The following is a 14587-nucleotide window of genomic DNA, read 5'->3' on the forward strand; positions in this document are numbered from 1 at the left end:
TGAGTCACAACTTTGTTTTTTGCATTGTAACAACATTGTTATTAAATTAATATGTAATTTAATGTTGGGGCGTGTGACTGTGTTTGGTTGAGACTGTTTTCCAACGGTCTTTTGCGTGTATGAGGTTTACATAAAAATGAGGAAACAAATGCGTTTGAGGCTCACGATATGTCATTAGCGTGTACAGAGCTCGTATTATTCATCTATGCCTAGGTAAATACAGGTTTTTTTATTCTATGGCACCTTTAAATGTTGCATAAACACAAGGCACAACAAAGATATTGGATATAAAAGATAAAGCACTGTTATTACTATAAATGGGAGAAATGCAGTGCTCAATAGTGATGGGTCGTTCGCGAACGAGCCGGCTGTAAGAGCTGATTCTTTGTAGCGAACGAGCAGAGCCGAATCTTCAGACGCAGGCAGGGGTGGGACCGTAAGAGCCGGCTCTTCTAAGGGAGCCGAGCCAGAAGAGCCGAATCTATGAAAAGAGCCGGATTGCCATCACTAATGTAGAGCCGGAGCTTGAGCCGAAAGAGACGAATCTATGGAAAGAGCCGAACTGCCCATCACTAGAGCTCAATATGGCCATTCTGATGACCGAAGTCCCGCCCTGCAGTTAAAAGAACCAATCATCTATCGATAAACACTGACAATCCTCTGGGGGAGGGAGTCACTAAAGGTGCTAACCTGGCCGTGTGCACAGTAGCCATCTTTTGTAGCGCAATTTGAGCTTAAGAAACAAAAGTTAGGGTAGAGTTGATGCCAAGTTTAATTGTTGATCAGAAATCTATTGTTAAATTGTGATTTTAGCATGCCATTTTAGAGATGTCTGTCTTTCCCCATTCGAGCAGATAGGACTGCATGACTAAAATAACTGCCCGAGACGTTGCAAACATGGCCGCCTAGTGGCGCGACTTCCCTATAAAGACTTTGGAAGCAATACCTAACAGAATGCCCAAGCTGCTCTTTTCCAAACAGTCTAACACATCTATTTTCATTGCATATCATTAAACATTCAGCTAAATATCTAATTTGGTCAATGTGCTCTGTGAATTATCCTCACAGCACATGGCACAAAGATATAAATGGGGAATCAGAACAACAGCAGTGTTTTAGTTTGGAAAACTTATTGTAAAAATGATGATCCTGTTTATATTTGATGTCATGATAATGTAACTGAGTTATGTTTATTGATGAAGTCATGTCCTTAGTTGTCTGCCTGCCCTCTGACAGTAAATAACACAAACAGGAATAAACAAGAATAATGAGATGGTAAGGAGAGATAAAAGGAAATATGGCATGGCGAGAATGAGAAAAGAGAGGAGAGGAGGAAAGAGAGGAGTGTGACGAAGAGGCTGATGAAATGGATTTCCCCCCTAGTTGCCATGGCAACAGCAGTAGTGGATGAATGATTTCAGTACAGTTGGCTTGGGTAGCTGCAAGGAATAGGCAGAGAGATGAAGACAAGGCGGACAGCGCAGCAAGAGGTGGCATTTTTGAAAATGTTAATTGTAAGGATCAGCAGCTGTTAGGGTTAAAGATGCTGAGCAGTTAAAGCAACCCACAAACACTGCTTACGCAAACAAAACCCTTAAGATCATGCTGGTCACAAATACTGAATGTGACATCTTGAACACTCAAAAACACACCCCTAATATTAAAACGTAAAAATTGTAAGAGAATAGGATTAAAGAAAAGTTACACACTGCACATGTATTACTAATGGAACATATGAAAGAACCTTTATAAGATAAAAAAATAGATATACTTTTTTTCCCTTGTCTTGTATTTCTGTGAGTGTACAATATTGTTAAATAGCTATAGTTTTTTTCCAATTAGAAAATACATGCAGGAAGTAGATTAATAAACTTTATATAGGTTTAAAATATAGTTGAAGAAACATTTTGTCATCAGTAACTAACCCTTTTGGAAATAATTGTTGACTAATGGAAAAGATTTACTTAAAATCCAATGGCGCCTTCTTGTGGCTATCAGGTGCAACTGGGGATCAAAAGGATTTCTGGAGCACATGGGTTTTTATAGAAAGTTTCCATGTAAATTGTAAACTCTGATCAACGTATTAAAGGGGACATATCATAAAATAACCTATGCTATAATAATAATAATAATAATAATAAATAAGTCCCCAGTGCTTACCAACCTAGAAAATTTGCTTACAAAAATTAACCATGTTTTTGGTGGAAAATTGTAGTAACCATGTTTTTTTTAACTGTAAAACCATGGTTACATTTTTGTAAGTGCAGAAAGAGATAATACCGCCCCTTAATCTGCACAACCAAAGCAATGCCATTTAGTGCAGAGATCAGCTAATTTGCATTTAAAAGAACACACCCCAAATGGCACATTTTTGCTCACACCTACAAAGTGGCAATTTTAACATGCTATAATAAATTATCGACTATATGGTATTTTAAGCCAAAACTTCAAATAGATAATCTGGGGACACCAAAGATTTATTTGACATCTTAAGAAAGTCTTGTTAAATATCCAATTTAAACTAAGAAAAGTATTGCTCTTGCTGAAACTTTGAATCAACTACAACAATTACTGGAAGCACTGGAAACACTGCACACTGAGGAAATCTGCTGGCTACAACCGTGTAAATTCAGTGAATATAATTAAGCCGATACAGTTACACAATCATCTGTGCGTAAAGTAAAATTATTGTCAATGTTACAGTTACTGGGATTACAGTAGGTGAAGTGGGTTTTACATTTTGTGCATGTATTTACTTGCTCGAACTTACCTGAGCAAGGCGCATCATGACAATGTCTCGTTTCACTGCTTCAGACGAATTATCTTTAAGACAAATAAAACAAGTGAGAAATGAAATCCTTGATTTCCCAAGAGGAATTGTGCAGTACTTGCACAAACAAAATTAAGAGTTTAAAAAAGAGTTTAAAATCTCATTAGCCTTTTGTGCTCAGATATTCATCGTGAGGCATAACTATATACGTGTGTTAGAAAAAGTATTATTATTTTTTTTTTTTTTTTGTGTTAGAAAAAGTATAACGTTTGCAAAGAAATGTGCATTACGTCAAGTGACGTAAGCTCAGGGGGTTGGGCTACACTCCCGCTCAGTTGCCGGGAACGCAAATACCACGTGTCTGAAAGCCGGGTGCTGCGCCCGCAGTTGATTCACTTTTTACAGAGTTGTAAGATGGCGGCGCGGTGGGGAACAGGCGAGGAGATGTTAACAGCCTGCAATACTCAAATATTTTCAACGATGAGTTTTGATGAGGTAAGAATTACACAAACTATTTATTTACTAGTGTCACAGCAAAATGTAAATGATGACATTGATCACTGTGTCGAATATTCTGCGTAAATATGAAGACGTGCATGAGTTTGTGACACGTGGATTGTAATGGTATGACTATTGCAGTTCTTTTTGCCACATGCGGTCTAATGCATTAAATGGTCACTGGGAAACTGACTATAACTTTTTAGGTATTATGTGTTTTACATAGTTGTAACAAGTCGCTTGTCAGGCTTTTGGTGCATAAGATGTGTCTTGTTAGCTGATGTTGTCATAAGTTACTTCTTCACGCATAAAAACATGCGTTTAGGCCAGCAGTGATTCAAATTTTACTTTATTTTTTTACTTTTTACATTTTAGAAATCTATGAATTGTTTCCATTTAATTTAATATGATGATAAACAAACATGGTAAAATGTGACTGGTGTCATGTGTCAGGTTGTATACAGTTAGGCCACTTAAATATTTCTGTATTTTGATACTGTTTATTAATAACTCTTTAATGTGGTTTATTTTATGTAAGTAATATTTCCTGATATTGTGTATATATATGTGTAAATGGATTTTTAACATTCGTAACCCACACCCACGTGGTGCACATTAAGAATGCAGATGCTAACAATTTTTGTTGTCACGCGTGGTCGTAGGTTTTATTTGTATACCTGAATCATAAATGGCAAATATTTTAGTATTTTTATTTAATATAACTGTAGTGACAGATCATAGCCACTCATTCAGTTGATATCATCTGTAGCGAATCGCTAATGTGTGTTATGTAATAGCATAATGCTACGAAATAAAATTGTGTATAATAACATTTAGTTTCGTGTTAAGCATAATCTTTATATTGCATAATAAAGACTTTTATAATAACGTTCAGTGCGGGATGCTTTGCCTCGCTGTCCAACACGTGGTGCAGGTATGCGTTGGTCAGTCGTGCTGGGCCGGTTGGGAAATAACTATATTTTTGGACTCACTATTATTAGTAACCGCACTCTCATTTAGTGCTTGTTTATATTATGTGTAACTATCATCAAACTGGCCTGTAGATATCTTTGTTAAAACGATAATGGCCATGTGAACTCTTATTATAAGGCGTGTTTTGAATCGGTGTGCGCTTTGCCCAGTAATGCACTGCGGCAGGATGACGTGAAATGCACAACACGTGGTGGTAGCTACAATTAATCTAAGCTTTCTGTGCATTTAAACGGTTTCACAACACGTTAAGATGTTTGAACACACTTCAATATTTGAACGTTTATTTGAAATGATTTGTTGCAAATTTAGGTGTGGCTAAAACTGGTGCGTTTGGTAACTTTGGTGTTGTTTTGAAAGTAATGAGTAATATTTAAAATGATGATTACGTAGGCGGTCTAAATGATCATCAGGATTTCACTTAAAATCCATTACATTATCAGCAGTATTATTCTCTTAAGTAGACCATCATTTAAAGATTAGCCCCACCCTTTAATTTAAGCCAAGCTTTGTTGGGCACTGTTGAGTAGCAGTAGCAACTATTTTTCATTTTGCTGTGTTGCGTTTTAGTTTATACAATAGCTTTATGTTTTTATTACTGTATGTAGGGCTGTCAAAAGATTAATTGCATTCAAAAAAAAAATGTTTGCATAAAATGTATGTGCATTACTGCATTGTGTGTAATTTTGTATATATAAATACACACACATGCATGCATGTGTGTATTTAAGAAACATTAACGTGTGTTTATAGATAGATAGATAGATAGATGGATAGATAGATAGATAGATAGATAAATAGATATTGTTTTTTATATTATACATGCTCACAATACACACACACACACTATGAAAACACAAACTTTTATTTTGTAATGTGATTAATCTTTTGACAGCCCTAACTGTATGCATGAGTTACAGCAAACATTAATTGAAGTTCTGCTAATATTTGTCTTATGAGTGTGCATATGAGCATTTTAGTTAAACTGTTTATACAAAACTGTCTTGCTAGAGGTTTACATGAAACTGAACTTGTTTTCCTTTCTTGTAGGCTGATCTGCTTCAGGAGAGTTTCTCTGCCAGCTGTCTGGAGTATCACAGCCTGAACGATGCAGATGCTCTGGACGCTGTACATGGCTGCCTTGATCCTTCAATTCTGTCCATTTTTGAGGACAACCCCACTGGAGAAGTAAATAAAACATCCGTATAGTTGTCAAATTATTTGGGCATGTATTGCAATGGCATTTGTGTCACTTGCAATGACTTGCTTTGTGTCCGTTAATGATAAAAATCTTTCCTCTGTTTTCAGGTAAAAAGTAATATTGATGAGGAAAGTGAAGTGACACTACTTACAGCACTTACTGAGATACTTGATAATGTCGATGATGACAATTTGTCCCCTTTTGACACTCTACCGGATTCAGACCTGTTCTCGGGACAGAAGGGTCAGGATCACTTACCGATGAGTCTACTCTTAACCTGTCTGAACATGTCAGGAATGCATTGGAAAGTTTTTGTGCAATTATTGGTAAAACAACTGTGTGATGTTTTTAAAAATACTGACATTTTCTTTTTAATTCATTCATGCTAGATGAAGAAGTTCCTGTCACGACCTTCCCTTGAAAAAGAATCCTTAATTCACACAAGACCATTTCCTGGAAAGGTATCTGAGCTCTAAATGAATCACAAAAAAGTCATTACAGTTTTGGTGGAAAGCTAAATGCATAACATTTGAATTAAAGTCATGATTTAAGAAAAAAATAATTTATCTTTTGTTTGCTAGACTCTGCCACGAATCCAGAGAGCTTCCCAACAGAACAGTGAGGGAGAAGAAGAAGATGGAGATAGTTTTCCATCACCCATAGGCAATATTGATTTACCGTTACTGGATGGATTTGATTGGTGCCTACCTGTGTCATTAGAGCAAGATGGAGATGGCATGTCTGTAACTCTTGGAGATTTAGTGAAACAAATGCACCCTTACTGCATGACGTTATGTATGGAAGGTGAAGAAGGACAGGAGCATCTTTTGCCTGAGGGGGGCATCGTACTTGAAGTGGTTGATCAAGGAGAGCATGGTGAGCCCATCCTGGCAATCCCAGATCTCAGACTCCCTCTACCTCCTTGCACAAACTCGGCAGAAGGGGAGCAGAGAGTCCCAGTGAAGAGCACGGATGAGCCAGAACCAAAGCCTAAAGAAGACCAAGCAGTTTCTGAAGTATCTGCAAAGGAAGAGGAGAAAGTGGTTGTGAAATCACATAAAAATAAATCATCTGACAAATGCAACTCGAGAAAGAAGAAGAAAAAGGAAAAGATTGAAGCTACTTTAGTTAAACAGAGGGTTACAAAAAGCTCGTCCACTAAAGTTAAAGAGGAGAAACAACAGGAAGGACAAAAAATTAAGAATGTGACAACTTCTGCTGCGTGTTTATCAGCAGATCCTGGCAGTCCTACACCTGAACATTCAACAGGGTCAATGGCCCCTGAGCCACAGGTTGGAAAAGAGGACACCATGACCTGTCAAGCTGATAAAGGAATCACTGAGTCAAAGCCAGAGGACAAACCTATGCCAGTTGAAGAGTCCACAGACGCAGAACCATCTTCAAAACAGGAACCCGCTAGCGAGCAACCTGCTGTTTGTCAAAATAATGAAATTAAACCCAAACCTCTCAGTTTACAGCAGTACCGTCTCCTCAGACAGCAGAAGAAACCAGACCCGATAAACAAGAATGAAGATTACAGCACTAAATGGCCCACGTTGCCCGAAGCACCCAAGGAGCTTCCGCCTATACCCTGCCTTCCTGAGTCTAACCTCAAAGATCCACGCAAAACCCAGTTTACTCCGTTTAAAAAAGATCTTGGTCCTGAAATAATGCCTGCTTGGCATCCAAGAGGCCCAGCTGCTCCCCCGACACCTGAAGCCTTGCTCATCCCTCCAGCATCAATGCTAGCTTCCTCTAAGAAACCTGTGCCTTCTAAACTAGCCCATCCAACGTCTTGTACATCAGCTCCTCCCCAACCGTCTCCATCCACCTCACCCCAGAAAGTACCTAGTGATGCTTCACTCCCAGCAGTTCAGCCGTCTTCATTAAACTCACCTCAGAAACCCATCGGTGCTCCTCCGAACACTATTCAAACTGAGACCTCTAATCCTATAAGGCAGGTGGCTCCCGAAAGGACAACGTCACTGCCAACTATACCTGGAGACTCTCGCAGTCTCAACTCACCTAGTCTTAAAGAATGTTTAAATAGGAAACCTTGTGCTGATCGTGTGGTTGAAGAAATGCCGGTGGCTCCATCTAAACTTTCAGAATCCTTAAAGCCCCAGGCAGTAATTAAAAGCTCTTCAACTACACAAGTACAGAGCTCAAAGTCTCCATCTCATAATGCTGCTGTGCCTGTAAAGAAAGAAACTAAGCAGGCTGTTTTGGCCTCTGCATCTGATCAAGGCAAAAACACTTTATCTAACTTGAAAAAGCTGACCACACAGCCTCGGGTTTCACCAATAGCTGCCCAGCCTTTTATCTCCGCTCAAGTTCAGGCCAGAGTTGTTGAACTGGCCGAGCAGATGAGGATGGCATCTTCTGGGGTCCCCAAACCAAAGAACACAGATGAGTTGATTGAGTCATTCACAAGTGAAATTGGTGAGTACTGTAGTGTAAGGTAGTTTGCAAGTAGGATTATATTAATGTACTACATAGACTGATTTCTTTATTTCCCTTTTTAACAGGTATCGAAGCTTCTGATCTTACAAGCCTCCTGGAGCAGTTTGAGGAGTCTCAGTGTAAGTGATATAATGTCAAAGTGTTTTTTTACACTTTGGAAATTGCATTAAAGCATTTTAATGTTTATACTTAAGGGATACACACATGTATGAGTTTCTTTGTTCTGCTGAACACAAAAATGATAATGTTTTGAAAAATGGTTGTTACCAAACAGAACTGGTGCACCACTCACTTCCATAGTATTTTTTTCAAGTCAATGGCGCTCCAGATCTGCTGCTTTACAAACATTTTTCAAAATTTAGCAAAGAAATTTATACAGATGCCACTATCATATATATTTAGAGAAGTGTGTTCATGTTCTCATGTTTAAACAGTCAGTTTGGGAAATGCTCTTTGCACTCATTGATTTACCAATCAGATGCGGTACAGTGATTTAAAGGCGCTGTTTCTCTCTGCCATTCACTGAACAGGAAAGGGCAGAGGAAGACAATCCCAAAATGTATTTTTGTTTATATTTCAGTTTGGGCAAATGCAAGCTAGTGTACTACTTGTGAAAGCTCCACTGTAGGTGCGTGCGCGGCGTGCACTTTAAACTGTGCTGCACTGTTCCTGCAGTTGACTTTCTCCTTTTGGTTCGGATAACGCCATATTATTTTTGTAAAATAACTTTTTAAAATCTTGTTTTTTACATTTGTAACACATCTGCATCCCGATGCATCTAACCCGGATTTCCACCAACTGCAGAGCGGCTGCAGATCGGCTCCGCTGCGTTATAGCTCTGCACTCCGCGTCCACCAATACCCACCAGTTCCATATTTGTTGCAGAGCGGCTGCATGCTGAAGTGACGAGGACCCATGAGGTCTGGCAAATTCACGTAATGATCGCGCGATATTTAGTTCTGTCTCCGCCCATTATGAGGTTAAATTATGACGTTTTGCTGGACCAGCCCAGATCACAACACAAGATCTCACGAATTCAGGTATGATAGCGCGATAGTCATGGCTCCGCCCTGCGGAGCTGTCCGGTATGCGGCAAAAATAGAAGCTCTGCGTATTTATTCTGGAGGGCTGCAGATGGCCGGAGCTGTGACGGATTCAGAACGCAGTCAGTGGAAATGCACACATTGACTTGAATGGAAACCGTTTGACTCCACCGTTCCGCAGCGGATCCGCAGTCGGTGGAAATCCGGGGTAATGCTGCTGAACGCGGTAGAGGCGGCAAAGACACTTGAACATTTTGAGTTTACTCTCTTCATTCGCATGTGAAATTCTAGTCATTTGAGACATTCACATGGAAATCCGCGTCATGGAGGGGCTTCTGCGACTCCGCTCGCTTTCTGTAATCACTTCACTACTAGAGCAAGCTCCTGATTGGTTAACGTGGCACGATTTTCTGCCAAAGTTCTGATTTTTCAACTCGCGTTTTTTCGCAGCAACCCTCAATTTGCGTAATTTGCGACGTGAGACGCATCTTTACGTTAACTTAACATTGAAATAATTAGTGCCAGACGCTTTATTCGCATTTGGGGTATGGGGTACAACCATCACAAAAGTATAAGTTAGCCTTTACATCTACAGCAGAGCTTTTTTGAAGGTAACTGAAACGCATGCCCTCTTAGTAAAGGCACACTTGTATTGCCATCTTTTAAGGACGTAACAGCATTAGTCTTTAAGCAACACCAATGTCTTTTCAACATTTTGATTTCGCAAAAAGTTGGCATTCCAGGAATGAAGGAAAATGTGCCAGGTCAAGCTGAGATAAGGAGTACAGATTTCACAATTTAGCTTGATTTAGTTGAGCCAGAAGCCACATATGACAAGAAATGTCAATAGTCTAAAGCGCTAAAATGAGTCAGGTTTTTTTATTTCTTTTTATAATGGCACCTCTGAATGTGAATTTCTGAATGTGATAACAATACATTATTCAGTTACATAGAGCCCTATTGTTACAAAAATTATGTGGGAAAAAATGGGGTTAAGAAAGTGACGTTTCAGTCTGTTGGTCTGTATTTATTTAAAAAAAAACAAGGTGTGATGGCCCTAAAGAGAGGACCTGGCCTGTTTCTTCAAATAAGGGGTGTGACATAAATGGAAACAGCTGCTATGTGCTTATGCTCATTGAACTGCTGGAATTCTGCCGTGTTAACAAAACCATTTTAAAGCCAGTTTGCCGTCTTTGTCTGAGGATATGCAGGCCTATGGAGCTGGAAGCCAATTTTGTGAACTTGCAATTATCTTTAGTCTGCTGTTTCTCATCTGTTAAGTGGGCAAGTTCAGTGCTATCACAAGATATACTGTTTGTTTTGTCCTTTAAATTAGTTGAAGGCCCTAACTCATGTCCTACTATAATATTCACAACTCTTACTTTTCCTTTCCAGCCAAAGAAGAGCAGAGCGTTGCGGAGGTCTGTGGTAGAGCAGCCGCTGTAGGAAACTCCAGGTGAGTATCAAAGGGTTAAAGACAGATTGATGGAGTTACCCTACAGCCCTTGTGCTGCTCTCGCACCAAACTCTGTGTTTGCGTGTGTGGTTGCATGCCACATCACCAAGACCTACCGAAACATGAGTCTTCCATCATGGCTTCATAATGTGGATGTGGATGAGTGGCTAGATTTGCTAGTGAAATACTAGTGTGTTAGTTGTAGGCTTTGGTTTTAAGTAAATAAAATGTCTTTAATGTAAAGATGCCGTAGGCAGTAATGGTCTACGAAATAGTGGAGCTTGTAAGTTAAATGGTTAAAAGCTAAATTAATTGTGAAAATTGCTTTTTCATGGTACTTATTGTTGATGTTGTGAATTTTAGTTTTGAGCCGCAAGTGAAGACTAAGGCACTGGAAAAAACTAAAAATCATGACCTGGGCAGCACAGCAGGTAATTTTTTACTTTTTTTTTAAGAAAAGCTGACAAGTGACAGTTTGTTACACTGTTCATGAATTAATACTGAATGTAAACTGTTTCTATCCCATCTCATAGGCCTTACACCACCAGCCACACCCCCACACCAGATGTGGAAGCCTGTTGCACCAGTAGCACTTTTGGAGAAAACCCGAAAGTTAGATATAACTAAAACAACTCCTAATAAAGTTATTCAAATAGAGCCGAGACCACTACCATCAAATAAACTGCGAAGTAAACCTCCGACCACTACTACCACTGGGCAAATTCAGCCTTTCTCCCTCGACCACGATTACTGCCTGCCTCCAAAGGAACCCCAGCAAAATGAAGTTGGTAATCGGTGGAATGTCAAGCAGCAACCTAGCATTATCATCAAGACTGTTGAGCTGTCCTCCAACAAGGTACCCCAGCACAGCATCCCCAAGACACCATCAGTTACAGAGGAACCCCCCAAAAATCCCAGCCTCAGTCAGTCTTCTGTAGATAAGAGAGATGCATTAAAGAGCTCTGTTTTGGAGACTCCAGATGCTTCTCCAAACAGGCCTGACTGTGAAAGCTCTCTACTGACTGAAGCAAAAGGCAACCAGACAATATCTCTGAGCTACTCGGAGTCGTCCTCCAGGCAATGCCAGCAGAAGAGAGGACGCTCGAGACGAAGATACAGAGCTCGATCCTCTAGTAGCTCTCAATCCAGCTCTGCATCCTCCTCCAGATCACGATCACCACCCAGGAAAAGGTTAGTGCTGATGTTTGTTGTCATGTTTTTTATTTAAGTTGCTGATTTGTTTGTATGCATGTCTCACACATGTGTATTTTATATTACAGATACAGATCTAGCAGCAGGTCTAGCTCGTCGTCACGCTCTTGTTCCCGATCCAGCTCCAGGTCTTATTCCCCACCCCGCCGGCGTCGCTATTCCTACTCAAGTTCACGCTCTGGATCTTGGAGCCGAAGCCGTTCACGATCTAGATCCCGCTCTTCTGATTTACATGGACGTCGGCATTGGAGAAGTAATAGAAGGTGAGAATTACTTTTTTTTTTTTTTCTTTCGGATGATGCAGTACTGATGTACAGCATTAGTCGCAACTGTACTGTGATTTGTGTACTTATTTGTTTTGTGTTTCTTGACAGCCCTAATCAAAGGTCTGGATGCCGCTATTCACGAAGTCACAGTGAAGATTCAAGGAGACGCAAGGAAAAAGCAATTGTGAGTATTTAAATCAAGGAATTGTCAATAAGGCTTTCTTTTTTCACTATCCCAATTTCACTGTGGTGTATTATAAAGTGAGATAAAGCAATACTTTTGTGATATTTAGGAGGAAAGGAGAATAGTTTATGTTGGACGTATCAGTGGAAACATGACTCGTAAGGAGCTGAAGGAACGCTTCTCATTTTTTGGAGAGATTGAGGACTGCACTGTGCACTTTAGAGAAAATGGGTATGCTTGCAATTCATGACCTTTTACTCTGAACTGTATAACATTTGTAAAGTAGGTGGATTTTGTTTCCCATAAACAACAAAACTTTAAAATATCTGTTTTCTATTTCAGTGACAACTATGGATTTATTACATATTACAACACAAAAAATGCATTTGATGCTATTGAGAATGGAAGCAGACTGAGGGAGCCGAATGAACTTCCATTTGACCTGTGCTTCGGAGGCAGGAGGCAATTTTGCAAGACCAGTTATGCTGATCTTGGTAAGCTTAATCACTTATGTTTTCCTTTAAAGGAATGTTCACCCATTATTTTTTTTAAAGGATACTCCACTTTGTTTTTGAAGGTATGCTCTTTTTCCAGCTCCCCTAGAGTTAAACAGTTGATTTTTGCCTTTTTGTAATCCATTCGGCTGATCTCCGGGTCTGGCGCTGGCACTTTTAGCATAGCTTGGCACAATCCAATCTGATTGGACCATTGGCATCGCGCTGAAGAATAACCAAAGAGTTGCAATGTTTTTCCTATTTAAAACATTGACTCTTCTGCAGTTACATCGTGTCCTAAGATCGACGAAAAAGTTGCTATTTTCTAGGTAGATATGGCTAGAAACTGTACTCTCATTCTGGTGTAATAATCAAGGACATTACGCAGCAGCCGAAAATAGTCCCCTTAGTAATTTTTAATGGCAGGGGACTATTTTCGGGCTGTGTGTAATATCACTACGCCTGCTGCAGCCATGTTACAGCAGCAAAGTCCTTGATTGTTGCGCCAGAATGAGAGTGTAGTTCCTGGCTGTATCTGCCTAGAAATTCGCAACTTTGTATTTTCTGTCGGTCTTAGTACACAATTTAACTACTGAAGAGTCAAGTTTAATAGGAGAAATATTGCAGCTCTTTGGTTATTTTTTAGCACGATGCTAATGGTCTAATCAGATTCAATGGATTGTGCTGGGCTGTGCTGGGGGTGGTGGCGCCGGATCCGGGGATCGGCTGAATGGATTGAAAGTGGCACAAAGCAAGTGTTTAACTCTAGGGGACCTGAAAAATTAGCATATTTTCAAAAAACGTGGAGTGTCCCTTTAATAACTATAATGTTAGTAATGGTAGCTTAGTATTTAGAGCATTGGATAAAAGCATCTGCCAAATGTATTAATTTATAAATGTGTTCGGTTGAAGAAAGGACATTATATATACCTAGAATAGCATTAACGCACTTATGGGCTAAGTTTGGCGTGAACTATTCCTCTAATTTTCAAAATCTCAGGACCCTAATTTTGCTCTTGCTAAAACCCTCCAAATGCTACAATTGCTTTTCAATCTTTTCAGATTCAAACCGGGAGTATGAGCCAATGCCTTCAAAGGGAAAATTTGATGCACTAGACTTTGACACTTTACTCAAACAAGCTCAGAAGAATCTAAAGAGGTAACAATTAGTCAAGCCACAGGAGAGACAACCTATTACCTCACAGCAAAAATGCTGCCCCACACATACAGTGTTGCCTCCCAAATTAATGTTTTTGTTTGTTTTGGTTTGTTTTGTTTTTCTTTTTGTGTTGCTTCTGCAAGTTTACACCTTCTATTGAAGTGAAGATTTGTAAGAAAAATAAAAAGTGAAAAAAAAGAATGAAATATAACAGTGGAATAGAAAAATCATTTTTTTAAAGGGTGAAATTTATTTAAATGTTTAATCTAACTTGCAAGATGTTAGGTGCATTTTAATAACAAACTGAATGACATTATGTTGGGGAAAATGAAAATGTATTTCAACCCCAATAAAGTGGAAAATTGATTCTTGTGTGTCTTTTTTGTTATTTCAAAATGTGCATCTTCCCTGAAGCAAGACCATCGCGAAGATATATACATGTACAGGAAATGTTTAAATGGCCAATTGTATTGAGTTAAGTGGTGTTTTGGGGTTACATCTGTAGATGTAAATTATGCAGGTTGAAATAAAATATAAGATTAATGTCTCTTGTCAGGTTGTAAACACTGGTAAGATCACCATGCATGTTTATGTACTTGAAACTTTGGCTTTCATATTGTGGACATTTTAGTCCATATGATAAAAAAAACTCTAAAGGGGACATTTCACAACTTTTAAGATGTCAAATAAATCTTTGGTGTCCCCAGAGTGCATATGTGAAGTTGTAGCTCAAAATACCATATAGATAATTTATTATAACATGTTGAAATTTCCACTCTGTAGGTGTGAGCAAAAATTTGCTGTTTTGGGTGTCCTTTTAAATGCAAATGAGCTGATCTGCATTAAATGGC

General features: G+C 39.2%; 1 protein-coding gene across 1 annotated transcript; it reads left to right on the plus strand.

Annotated features, from left to right (window-relative positions):
- The first annotated feature begins 3108 nt into the window (after positions 1–3108).
- pprc1 (PPARG related coactivator 1) lies at positions 3109–14102 on the plus strand. Its single transcript, XM_073873122.1, has 14 exons — positions 3109–3265; positions 5309–5446; positions 5567–5718; positions 5848–5920; positions 6041–7901; positions 7988–8041; positions 10361–10421; positions 10785–10852; positions 10955–11612; positions 11702–11896; positions 12008–12083; positions 12193–12314; positions 12426–12577; positions 13640–14102. The coding sequence occupies exons 1-14, from the start codon at positions 3185–3187 to the stop codon at positions 13738–13740; spliced, it is 3792 nt and encodes a 1263-aa protein (XP_073729223.1). The 5' UTR covers positions 3109–3184; the 3' UTR covers positions 13741–14102.
- The last annotated feature ends 485 nt before the right edge of the window (positions 14103–14587 follow it).

This window comes from Misgurnus anguillicaudatus, chromosome 11 (genome assembly GCF_027580225.2).
Source record: "Misgurnus anguillicaudatus chromosome 11, ASM2758022v2, whole genome shotgun sequence".
In the NCBI taxonomy this organism is placed as follows: Eukaryota; Metazoa; Chordata; class Actinopteri; order Cypriniformes; family Cobitidae; genus Misgurnus; species Misgurnus anguillicaudatus.

Excerpts from the sequence above, each read along its gene's own strand:
- pprc1 (XM_073873122.1), top strand. The coding sequence starts at position 3,185 with ATGGCGGCGCGGTGGGGAACAGGCGAGGAGATGTTAACAGCCTGCAAT. Across the intron at positions 3,266-5,308 it reads CAACGATGAGTTTTGATGAG|GCTGATCTGCTTCAGGAGAG; the intron begins GTAAGAATTACA and ends CCTTTCTTGTAG. Across the intron at positions 5,921-6,040 it reads CAAGACCATTTCCTGGAAAG|ACTCTGCCACGAATCCAGAG; the intron begins GTATCTGAGCTC and ends TTTGTTTGCTAG.